At 37.6% G+C, this 13,766-nt stretch overlaps 1 protein-coding gene across 1 annotated transcript in view; it reads right to left on the reverse strand.

Annotated features, from left to right (window-relative positions):
- LOC126285027 (GDP-Man:Man(3)GlcNAc(2)-PP-Dol alpha-1,2-mannosyltransferase) overlaps nt 1-13,766 on the reverse strand; it is a 62,356-nt gene that overhangs the window by 12,972 nt on the left and 35,618 nt on the right. Inside the window, exons 7-8 of the mRNA XM_049984351.1 lie at nt 12,641-12,792; nt 6,356-6,554 (exon numbers count right to left, since the gene is read on the reverse strand). Coding sequence (XP_049840308.1) covers nt 6,356-6,554; nt 12,641-12,792 — 351 coding nt within the window. The remainder of the gene's footprint in view (nt 1-6,355; nt 6,555-12,640; nt 12,793-13,766) is intronic.

The raw sequence follows: 13,766 nt of genomic DNA on the forward strand, positions 1-13,766 counted from the left end.
CTAAATATAGTAGGAGCCAGTGAAGTTAAATGGAAAGAAGACGAGGATTTCTGGTCAAATGAGTATTGGGTAATATCAACAGCATCAGAAAATGGTATAATGGGTATAAGATTCATTATGAATAGGAAGCCAGAGCAGAGAGACTGCAAGATGTATAAGTGGACAAAAAAAATAATAAAATAAAAAAAAATTAAAAAAATAAGAAATTCCCGGATAAAAATACATTTTCTCCCGGGTGAAAACACACTTTTTCCGTATTAAGTGACAGTATACTTTCCATCGGAACTGTAAAACTTATCAATGGTTTTATACAGCAGCATAGAGTTTCCCAACACTTTAGAAAATGAAACTCAGGGGGAAAAACACGTTTTGGAAAGATCTTTGATGTGCAGCAATATGTACGCTGCATATTTTCATATTATGAAAGTACAAATTCGAATTCCACTAACAGGAAAAGTTAATGGTTTAACTTAATATACAAGAACAGCAAACCTTTTGGATTTAATAATTGTCCCTACAGTTAATAAGCTACAAGAGAAGCTAAGCTTTTATAATATAATGTTGATCTGTTTAGCGCATGTTATATTTTAAGATACATCACACAAATATGCCAGTAATCTTTTTAATACTGACATAAATCCCTGATCTTATGGGCTCGAAATTCTTGTAAATGGCTGCTCACCAAAGAGTTTTTTTAAATGAGAGCAAACACATTGTCATTTAAGAAATTCATCATACAATCTCGCGTGTAGTTCATCTTGCATAAAAGGAAATTTATTTTGAAAATGACACTTTTCGAACCACAATTCACAATATTTTCCTATGACCTACTAGAAATAGATTCATTTCAGCAGTTGTCAGAGAGCCCAGATAAGAGGCATCACCGCGCTTGCGCAGCTACAGTGACGGAGGGAGCCTGCATGTTCGTAGGTGTGACATATTAAAAGATCTTTCTTACATTATGCCATAAAAGAAACAAGACACCAGAGGATACTCCAAGAGCTTCGGAATTTCATGAACCATATTAAAATGCATAGTTCACCTTAAAGTGCACATTTGTCCGTCCAGATTCCCAATTATGTGGGCCTCGACCTGATATTAAGCTTTTCAGTGTGGTTTCACACGTAAATTTTCTTGGAGTAACATTACTGTATTATCTCGTTCTTGGTTCTTTATTATGGCGTAATGCCATACATGCTAGAAGATGAAAATGTGCACGCGAAATGCAGCAAACAGTTGAAACTAGCCAATAGTGTGGAATTAAACACTTCATTTCAAATAAATTTACAGCCTCAGCAGGAAAGCTTAATAAAAGCCAAGTTTCTTTAGCAAACCAAAGAAAAATAACTTTATTGTTCTGCAAGGCAATTAATGTTTGACTGTCAGAAAGGTGGAAAAAAATAAAATCTGAAAGTAGTAACATATTTTAGCCTACCGTAATTATGTGAATGTATTTTAAATCACTTGATAGCTCCCAGCCACAGAAATACGTCCCGTTTTCATTTGACGTGAGAGCAGTAAACGAAGAGGAAACAGAAGAAAGTCACTAAATGTAAACACGGGTCACTTGGAGGCTACCCCTCCCCTCCCCTCCCCCTCTATAACTTGGACTGCTCTGCTCATCAGAAAGTAAAAAATTAAAGCCTTTTCAAAAATAAGTTCATTTTGTAGCGTAGATCTTTCTGAAGAGTCTGATACATCTTTAAACGACATTCTTATACCACACGTCACTGTATTTCTCTCTGTGGAGGGATTATCTGTAACCAGAAGAACAGGAAATCTTCAGAAAATCTGGACTCTTTATTGCCTATTAGCTAATAACTTGCTCTGCTGTGTGAAATAACATTAAATATAGGATACCTAATAACTTGCTCTGCTGTGTGAAATAACATTAAATATAGGATACCTAAAACCAGAAAAGACGAGACAGGAAAGGCAGTACATATTTCTTCAATCCTTAGTTCCCAGCGATTTTTCTCTCTAATCTTGCTATGGCTTTAAATGGCATGCTTTCCTTTCCGTAAAAGTACTATTACCTCATCAAAGTTCGTCAAACATTTTGCTACATGAAAAATCGAAATGTTGTTGTCTAATACTGAAAAATCTGTTAATACAAATAGTAGACAAGACTGGTGTGGTTTCTCAATCTGATTAGATCTATTTTGTCACTGTGTGATCGATAAAACAAAATAGGCCTTTCCAACATAGCAGCAATTGTAACACACACCAAATAAGCCAGACTGTTTTGGCAATAGTGATCATTTTTATAGTACGACCCAACAATGGGCTGTTATGTACAAATGAATGTTCTCACAGCATGTAAATCAAATAAAATCCTCTCAAGTTTCTTGCCATTTCAATCTCCAGTATGTGCACGACAATCTTTCCTTCCTTCCTTCCGGTGAAGAACATGCATTCCGAAATGTTGCAGACACACTGACCTAATGCACTTTTGTCAAATTCAGACTTGTTGGAGACTGCAGCTGCTGGACAGAACATGACGTGCAGCTGCAACCAGCCACTAACAGATTACCAATTTTGAATCATTCAAATTGATTTGAATTCATCATCAGGCAGCTTTCATACTTTCGTCACACATGTTACGTTTGTTTACAGGTGAGATGCCTTACCATAAACAATAATTCACAGTCACAAACGTATAATAAAAATGGTTGTGCCCCAAGGACAAGTTAGGATGTAACTCGCATGAAATGTCCGCCTGGAACATCTGTTTTTATGATTTTTTTTTCCCCCTCACAGCAACCAAGTCTAAATATCTTGTTATACCATACATACACCCACTACCAGACCAAAGCAAACTTATTTAAAAAGAAGAATATTAAAATAAACTTCCCTACTAACATAAATTACAGCAAAAATCAATCCATGATTTAAATCCTTCCATGGCCCCATACAGTAAAGAGAAATATAAAAGCTGACATGTGATTCGTGGCCAAAATAATTCTTTGGTAAGGCAGGTAGATGTTTTGAGATTAGATACAAAGAACAGCTTGATGCTTAAGGACTTGGAAACTTACACAAATCTACATTAGCAGCCCACATTTTCACAAAAAATCATTCAGCGAAAAACACTGGGAAAAGTGTGAAGATATTACACTTATCAGAAAGATGAGCAAATGTGAGTCTGCTAGAAGAGAGAGGAACACATACAAACAAAACCAGCTCCCTTTAATACAGTATCCTTAATGAGCAGACTGAATGGCTAACAATCCAATCATGAACAACTTTCAGAAGGGACTCAAATACAAATAAAACTACTCCATCTAGCTACAGAAAAAGTAAGGAATCTTATTGTATGTACACTCAAGTTCAGAAAAAAAAAAACAGACACCTTGAAAGACTAGAGGTAGTGACATTTATATTCCCAGGAGATGAATATTAGTACGCTCTGCAGAAATGACAAGCATTTGAACAATGTCGGCACGTGGGTTCAAAGTCAACATTGATATTGTGGCACACCACCACCTCCAGGTAAAATGTGGCTGTTGCTATCACTATCACTATACTCTGAACGTAATGGACTAGTACGATTTGAGCAGACGTGCAGCATGCCTCGCAGATGTATGCGTGAACTGTAAAGTCAGATCAGTGAGTTTGAAAGAGAAGGTGTTATTGGGATGAGAGAATGTGATGCATCCATCAGGGAAATTGCTGCTTGTGTTGGACGAAGTGTCTCTGCAGTGCAACGGGTGTGTACAGAATGGTTCATAGAAGGCCGTAGAATATGATGAAATGGACCAGGTCGTACCACCCAGACCATCCACCAAAAAGATAGATACCTCATCTGAATGGCATTGCAGGACAGATTTGCTTCCTCCTCGGTTCTGGTGCAACAATGGAATACTGTAACACAGTGTATGCCATGTGGGTTGAAAGTCCATCACCATTTTGTTACAGCATGGGTTACACGTGCATCGTCCATTTCTCCACTACCTTTGATTAATGTGCAGAACATGTTAGACAGCAATGGTGTACAGAATGTCACTGGACAACATGAATGACGTCAGGTAGTGTTTTTGGACGAATCCAGGTTCACTGCAGATGGGGAACACCATCACAGTGATTGCATTTGCACATGACATATAGTGCCCACTTGAGGCCTTACAGTGTGGGGTGCTATTGCGTACAAACAAAAATCACAGTAGGTGCAGGGCCCTGCGACCAGTGTGACATACATGAACGACAATCCACAACCCACAACACACCACCCTGGTAACCATTTTTCAGCAAGACAATGCACGGCCACATGTTGCTGCATGAACATGTGCCTTCTTAGTGTCACAGGATGTCAGACTTTTGCCCTGGCCCGCCTGATCACCAGACTTGTCGCCAATCGAAAATGTGAGGGGTATGGTGAAAACAGAGGGTGCTGTGCTGTGACCCAATGCCAACCACCAAAGATGAACTTTGGGACCAGGTGAGTGCAACATGGATGGCTGTACCACATAATGCCATTCATACCTTATATGCTTCAATGCCATCTATTGCTCTGCTTAAAATACACAGGAAGAAATAACACAACAGTCTGTCATCTTATGAACTCTGTAACCGAACAGGTTTGGAATAAAAGTCCTCATAGATGTACGTACAAACATTAATGCTGATTTTTAAGTAAAGGTAACATTCAAAAGCGGAAATGTTGTCCTTCAAAAAACATTACTTGATTCTGAACCAAGATGAATATTTTATTTCATTATGAGAGACTGTAATAAATTACTAAGTGGGTTGCAAACAAGGAATTTCATCACTCTTTAAGTACTAGAATACAGAATAGAAACGTTGCCAGCTTCCCATCAGCTTTACAAAGATGATGGTGAAGTTCAGATAAAATAAGAAGGAAAATGAATCCAGAATGAAATGTAAAAAAAAAACATATTAAACTCACTGTAATTGCCACGAGAATAAATTACAGCAGTAAGACCCGTCGTGGAAATACCATAGCACCAGCAGATGTCAGTAGATAACTGGAAGAGCAAAAGTTTGAGATTTGGACTGAACCATGATTTTGATAATTTTTTATGCATTTGGTGCTGTTGTTACATATAACTTGTAGCCTAGATGATTTTGCAGTCTCTGTTTCACAACCGCTCAAGCACAGCATGATGGAAGTGCTGGAGGAGAAACAGGGGTGCGTTACCATTTTGGCTGAGAACTAGGCGAGAGCAGTGAAGTAAACAACCAGCAAATTCTGTCATACTGTCCACCATAGGAATCTATATCGTGTACTTTGGATTTTTAGGAACATCTACCATGTTTAAATTGCAGTTTCCCTAAATCCATTTATGTTCAGAATTTAATGGACTTTAAAATTGGACGAATACTCAACCATAGTATGGTAAAAGTAGAGACAGAGACCAGCAGCGTACTTGCGTGTTTTGGGCTGCAAAATTGTCAATGCTTGCTGTGATGTACAATGGGAACAAAAGGGGGTGTATCACAGATGCTGGTTCTAGACAGCCAATGAGATGATGGCAGGCAGACAATACGCAAGAGACATTCTAACATAATGTTTTCACATACCTCCTTGTCCACATTTATTTCTCAGCCAATCTGTGAAATAAGTTTTATAACACTGTAGTTCACTAAATTCCATTTATTTCTCTATATTTCACATCATAAATTTAATGTAAAATAAGTTTTCCATTTAATATAACTGTAACCTGCATTTTCTTTCCCAAAATACCACATCTCTGTAATATATCACTGTACTGAAGCAACTCTGATACTCACATACCTTGTAGCCACTCCACATTATTTCCATACATTGTAAGTTAGTCATAGATATGATGTGGATTTCTAAAAAGTTTTGTGGCTCAATGAAAGTGCTTAATAATGAAAACCAATGAGTAATTGTGAAAATATTAAAAACTATACTGGTGTGTCTAGTTGGAGAGAAACTGTAAAAGTAAATGTTTCAAGCGGACATTTCATTCGAGTTACATTTCAACACAACTCTACAGCCCAATCATCTTTATTACATGTTTGTAACTGAATTTTTGTTCATCCTTGGGCAACTCATCTGTAAAAAACTCACCTGACAAAAGCATCAAAACCGTCACATGACGAATTTTATTAATTTGAAACTCATAAATGTACTTTTTGAATAAAATACCCTAAAACCAATTTCTAGCCAATTCCTGCTGAACACCAACAACACTGGATTGATGCAGCAAGAAATCTGAAGAAGACACTATTGCAGTAAGGCATTCTGACTAATGTACTTTTCACCTACAGCAGTACACACCATATGTTACGGCATGGAGTTAGTCAAATACTATGGAGTTAATGCTACTTTTGTAGCTCATATTTACAAGGATCATCAAGGATTACTCACCTATTCCAAAGTGCTCATTCCACATCGCATGTAAGCCAATAGAGCCTTCCTCCAGTTCCCGTCTCATTTCTTCATAAGGAACATTCACTTTGAATTCAACATTGTTTTCTAGAGATAAGTGTTTGCACAGATCCTTCATGTCCTGAACACGCACATCGTCTTCAGCATTCCGACATGAGCCAACAAAGATGAGACGCAACTGAAACACAATTACTAATCAAGAAGGGGAAGTAAAACTTTTCATCAATACAACCTACATACACTAGAGTAAGTCTCTTACAATTTAGAGATTTCTTCTTTGAGAATTTTCAAAGCTAGATCTTTTTTTCTCTCCAAAAGGACTACATTACAATTTATGCCAAAATATGATTCACATGACCTTCAAACTATTCAAAAACAAGTTGGTTTTGTTTTTATGGAAAATATTTGAAAGACTGACTCAGTTGCCTTATTTAGGTGCTGTGCTGTTATGCATAGTTTCTGTCTTGGCTCCTGTCTGGTCGTGTAAATATTACGCATAAAAATAAATAAAAAACTTGGCTGAAGACACACAACCCCACATTCAAGTAAGAGAGAGGAGCAAAATAAATGTATCATACACTGAGGTTACTTCATGTCAGTGGGGGGAGGGGGGGGGGGAGGAATTCTAAGAAATGTTTGTAACAGATTCCTAAGTGTTACAGAAGGTTCCTCATAGTGTTTTGAACTAGAGATGACATATGAGAGATTTTCTCCTTCCTGTAGTGTCTTACTTTTATGTCACGTCTTTTACTCTGATGATGCTCCTTTTAATTCTCTTACACTGTTCTCTCTGCACACCCTTCACATCCAATCGTAAGCTCTGGCTTTCACAAGCTATAACCTTCATTCTTTCATGTTTCTTATAGCAGTGTCAACAGTAGTCATGTTAATAAATTCTTAAAAATTCAGATTTTGTTCAATTATATCTGACATGAGCAACCTCACATTCTGTCAATGTGTTCCACAGGTTCTAATATTTCTACATGATGCGTTTTGGAGGTGCTGTCAGCCCTTTTTTAATTACAGTACACAATTAGCGCTGTACAATCCTACAATGTTTTGCAAATCCTTTCAAGATACTAAGCATTATGCTTCATATTCCCGTAGCATCTGCCAGGTTTGTTTCCTAGTAATTACACACCTATGATACGCAGCTCAAAGCACTACTCATCACGATTAATAAGCTCTTCCACCACACATATTTCCTCATGTTTTTTAATAACTGAACCCCAGAAGGATCTTGTCATGGCCAAAATTTCCATGACAGAAATGTCCAGTGAATGTCCTGTGGAGATAAAATGCTCAGTTATGGAAGATTTACTGGACTCGGAAAAGCGAGTGCTGCAATAATTTTCAACACAATTTTTGTTGATATGATATTCTGTAAACTTCAACCTTCCACAAACTTATGTTACCCTTTTGCAAACTCAGATGCCTTGTGCTACTCTTGCCTTGGTAAAGGATCATCTGTTTTATCCGACTCAGTTATTGAAGGATCTGTGGTATACATATGGCGGAAGGTGATATGAATCATGATGGTGGCTTCCAACTCGTAAGGTGTAGGAATCAGTCATTTTTTTAAAATTCTTAGACGAAGACAAGATTTTATACCTAACGCAGCATCTAGCTATGGTTAACTATATTACTTTTACCACTCGACTTTGACTCTGCACGCCAGCAATAAAACAGACCGTGTTCATGCAATAACACTGTCACACATGCTTCTGCATATCTCATATGGAGCAACATCCAGGAGGACGCTAAACTCAACTGAGTGCTGTCTCACAGCTAAAACCTATGACACCATGAGTGGTGAAGTTTTACAAGAAGCTCAAAATTTAAAGTGATCTAAAATACAAGATGCCTCTAATAGTTTGCACACTGAAACTGTCTCAGAATCTGGTGGAAAACCCAAAGAGATTCTAGTTATCCAAAAGGTACACTTGCACCAAGACACAACTGATACCTTCACAGAATGATGACAATGGTAATATTACTGATGTCAGTGCCACAAAAGCAGAGTTACTGAACATGGTTTTCAGAAATTCTTTCACCAAACACGACAAAGTAAATATTCCAGAATTTTAATCAAAACAACTGTCAGCAAGAATAACTTAGAAGTAGATGTCCTTGGTATAGCAAAGCAGCTTAAATCACTTAATAAAAGCAATAACTGGTCAAGATTACATACCAGTTAGTTTCTTTGGAAGTATGCTGATACAATACCTCCATACTTAAGAAGCATATAAACCACTCACTAGTCAAAAGATCCGTAACTAAAGACGGAAAAGTTGCACTTTTCTCACCAATACTCAAGAAAGGGAACAGGAGTAATCTTCTGAATTATTACTCCAGTAGGATTTCAGAACATATACTGTGTTCAATCACTGTTCACTACCTCGAAGAAAATTATTTATTGATGAACAGTAACCACTGATATAGAAAATATTGTTCTTGTGAAACAACTACAGTGGAACTTTGATTTTATGTTCTGTGATTTTACGTTTTTGGCAATTCTACACCATAAATTCATAGCACCTGTGAAAAACCCATAAGATCTATGTTAAAATTCTCTGCTTTTACGTTTATTCCTAGTAAGATTTACTTGCTTCTATGTCCTTACTTGATGTCTCACTCGACTTCATCCCAGTTTCATCCTATTGACATTTGATGTGACTAAACGAGTTATAAGTGACACGAAAGAGAGACGACACTCACTGTGGGCAATGGCAGAGATAAGGGAATATTTTAGGCCAGTGCAGAAAGGGGAGTCATGAGAGAGGAAATGCTGATGTAATCAATCAGTGTTGCCAACACAACTTGCAACGTTTAGCTTCACCAGGCAATGATGATGGGGAGAGTACGTTTCACACAACTTTTTACAGGAACCGACGCAATCATAATGTAGTGGCGCCATGAAAATGACCAGCAACGAGGCTTTGTCTGTCGCTATATGATTATTGCTCATCGTTTCACTTGCAGCAATTTAAGCTCTCCTTTAGGTTCCTGCTTAACCATACACACTGAAATCTTCACATATTTGAAGATGAACAGTGAAGTAATTGTGACAAGAAACAATATGAATTTTATTGCTGCTCGTTTCACGCGCACAAAAGTAAGCTGCCCTCTTAGGGCACATTCGGAAATTAACAGGCATATACTTATTTCATCCTTCATTCTGTAACCAGACAAAAATGTTTAATATAATTGAATATTGCAGAATATATTGTATTATGATCACAATAAATGTGATAACAATGCTAAGTTGAAAAAAAATAAATACATTAAAAAAATATATTGGCATGTGGCAAGTTGCAAACTTATTACATCTATCTGAGTTAAACATGACATTATTCATCATGCTACATGTTACTCATCTGAATTTTATACTATGCATTTGTTATCATAGAATCATCTCTTGAAGCCTTACATCCTAGTGCTTTATTAACTGATATTTAACAATAAGCGTGACGTATTTGTGATATACTTTCAATGCACCACTACTTTGAAACAGCATATTGCACTTATATGTCACACACTACGAAGCAAATGAATAATCAAAATGCACACAGTTCACACAGGGTCGTTCACAGTGCTTGCAAAAGCAGATAGTCGAAAGCTCATTAGTCACGTCACAACTGCAAAGAGTAGTGTGAAACTGCACCAACACTGCTACTGGAAACGTGTTTTTGTTGGAAACATTATTTCCTGCAGTGTATCGCACCTGTTTCTGACTTTGTTTCTTGTCTCTGTTTCTGTCCACACTGGAAGTAAATATTTCTCAATGTATTCACATTGTCTGCAATGCTGTCTGTTGCACTGTTTTTGTATTGTCTGCCATGTCTTATCTAGAGACAGAAAACTCTAATATGTGCTGCTACATTATTAATACTTGAAGTTTCATGCAAACACAATGAAAGACGTCATAGTCACTCAGTCCTATTTTATTTATTTATCGTAACTTGTGACCTGAAAGCCACAACCATCTCTGGCTGTTTCACAGCTTTACAGAATAAGATTGCATTTATCAAAGTATTTCGTAATTGGTTTTGAAATTATGATATTATTTGATGGACAGTTTGTATAGTAGCTTGTAGTTGCTGATAAAAAATCAGGAAAGCAATTACAACCAGACATACTGTTAATCTTAGTTTTTGTCAATTTGTCAACGGGAGATTCATTCCAGAACCTTGAGTATTTATTTCACATTTTGAAGCAAGCTACGACAAAGACCTTATTTTGTTTTCTACACAGTCTTTCTCAGTAATCTACCAAATGTAGCAGCAGTTTTCGTACTGCTTGCTTCACATATTCCACAAGCAGCCATCAGCCTGGTACAATGATAATAACTCGACAGTATGCTGCCTCTCTACAAACAATGAAACGTATTGGCTAAATTTCTGTTATGGAATAAATTGCGCAAATCTGAAGGCTGTGAATTCATCAAAGTACTTAGGATTACAATTACAAATAACTAAAATTGTAACACTCACATAGATAATGTTGTGGGGAAGCAAACCAAAGACAGCGATTTATTGGCAGAACACTTAGAAGATTCAAAAAGTCTGCAAAAGAGACTGCCAACAATACATTTGTTATGTCGTCTTCTGGAGTACTGTTGCACAGTGAGGAATCTGCATCAGATAGGACTAATGACAGACATCAAAAGAGTTGAAAGCAGGGCTGCTCACTTTGCATTATCGTGGACAGAAGGTGGGAGAATGCCATAGATATGATATGTGAACTGAGGTGGCAATCATTAAAACAAGGTGTTTTCATTGCGGCAGGATTTCACCGTGTACTTTCTATCGCCAACTTTCTCCCCTGAACACGAAATATTTTTCTGGTGTCCAGCCACTTATGATCATTACAATGAAGTAAGAGTAACCGGAGCTTGTATGCAAAGATTTAAGTATTCGTTTTTCCCATATGCTGTTCTACAGTGGAATGGCAAAGAAACAGCTTGAAGGTGATTAGATGAACCCTCTGCCAGGCACTTATTGTGACTTGCTAAGCAATCATGTAGATGTACACACAAGTGCACCAGCATGTCATTCTGTGTAAACTTAACATGCACCAGCAATCTCCAGTGTGAAGATGGCTGCCTGATTGTCAGCTGCAACATTTCAACATTACCTGACTGGAATGCTGAAACCTTGTGAAATACGATTAGTATTGCTGACTGTCGCTCAAGGATTGATATAGCCCATTCCTTGCATGACAAGTAGTTTTGAACATTATGCTCAGTGTGCAGATTGCTCTAGGTATGATTTTACATGAACCTCAGATCCAGCAATGAACTGGGGTTGGGGAAAAATCCCATCCTCTTCTTGAGTGAATTCTATGTCTACTCACTAGTGCATGGGTTCCTATGCAATTACTCGATAGTGTACTGTGCTGGATGCAATATTTCTTAGCTGATACTAATATGAAAACCATTATCACTGATTTCTTGTGAGAGCTTTTCCAAGAAATAATCAGTACAACTGGCATAAGGGTGACCTTAGATTTGCTATACATACATACACTGCTGCATCTCCTGCAACAGTACAGCAATCAGCAAAAATCAATACTTTCGATATGGACAAATTGAATCATTTGCAACATGTTTATTTGCAACATTAATTACTCCTTGACAGGCTCCTCGGAACATGACGAAGGAATTACTTCAAATGTGGTCTGGGTCAAATAATTATGATGGATGTAAGGACTCCTCTTATTTTTCTTATTAATTTGCTTTTCTATTTACTTTATTCAATACACTTTTCGAACTGTCAGTGCTGTTCTGTCCTCTGTTTTGGGCTTCCCCTCTCATCCTCATCGGAGCCTTCTCTCCATCTGCTTGTCTGCTATTGTTATTTTTACATCAACCCTTCTCTTATCTCTTCCTGTGCACACTGCCACTTCTGACCTAAACATCAAATTTCTCAGTTCCATACCACTTAATTTATATCGAGTCACATACCAAATTATTTTTCTACCTTTGACTTGTCAGTAATTTCTTATGTCATTCTTAAAATGACAACTTTCCCTTTAATTATTGTGACAAAGTGTAAATTAATACTTCTTTCTACTGTCACAGTAAGTTTATTTTTGTAGTATAAAAAATACAATTGTGCACAAAATTAATCCCTCTGCATAACAATAATAAAAAAACATTACACATATATGAAAGTAGAATTATTTGCAGTCAGTAGCACTATGACTTATGACATGCACTGGCTGAACAGATACTCTTAACAACAAACAATTAATGCAACTCACCGAGTCCCACACATCTTCTGGCACATATTGCCTAAGCTGATACATAGACCGTAGCTGCAATGGGTGATCTTTCTCAGGGCGGTACTGCGCGACAGAAACAATCTTCACAACCTTCTTGTCTGCACCACTAATTGAGACTGTATCACCACTTCCTATTAACAAATAAAAGAAAAAAAATAAAGAAAATTATAACGAAGAAATCCTCACGTACCAAGCCAACACAACACATCGATGCTCTGTATACAATGTGTGCATGTGAAAGCAAGGGCTGGATATGGATAAAACAGAAACTGCATCAAAGAAGCATAATTGGAAATAAAAGTTGATATCTATGAAGGAGAATAGTAAGTCTTTCAAAAAGCTGGAAATGACAAGTATAAAGTATCTCTTCATACAAGAGGGCCGAAAGTGTCTTTAAGTGCACAAAAAACAACTGGGGTCATAAGCACCCATGCCATAACATCAGAATGGCAAGAAGCAAAAGAAGTGAAAAGTGACTACACATTAGATCCAACCCCTGGAAGGAAAGAGCTAAAACCAAGGACTTCCCCTTGGAGAAAAGGTCCATAAAATATGCTACTGAGACAGTGGTGTTCCTGAACCAAAGATTAAATGTCCTTTGCCATATTGCTACAATGGTTAAAAGTAAACCACAATCAATAGCCAGCGTGCCATTCACTAAAATAGCTGATAATTCAAACGGCAAACATACACTGGAGTAAACAGATAAAAAAGGGCCCTGGACCAGACCAGGAAATGGCTGAGGACAATGAGCACAAAGTGGTGGGGGATCACCATCTCTAAAATGGCAGTGCCAAATACACAACCTAGCTAAAATGGTCTCTTGGCGAGAGTGCCAAGAGGAGGTTGGCCAAGTTAGAGGGAGAGGTTTAATTCCCTGGAGCTTGTTCCTGTGAAAATAGGAGCAGTGTCGATGCCAAAGTGACACCACCTGCTGAAAGACAGCAACACGGAGATCATCCGAAGGAATAGAAGACCCAGCAGGCCAAGGTAGTAGAACTGCAGCTTTGGCACGAGTGTCAACAGCCCCATTTCCCGTCATACCTACGTGACTAGGATATGAACATCACGGTTGGCAGCAAGGAAGTGGAAGCTTTCTTGAACC

Source organism: Schistocerca gregaria, chromosome 8 (genome assembly GCF_023897955.1).
Source record: "Schistocerca gregaria isolate iqSchGreg1 chromosome 8, iqSchGreg1.2, whole genome shotgun sequence".
In the NCBI taxonomy this organism is placed as follows: domain Eukaryota; kingdom Metazoa; phylum Arthropoda; class Insecta; order Orthoptera; family Acrididae; genus Schistocerca; species Schistocerca gregaria.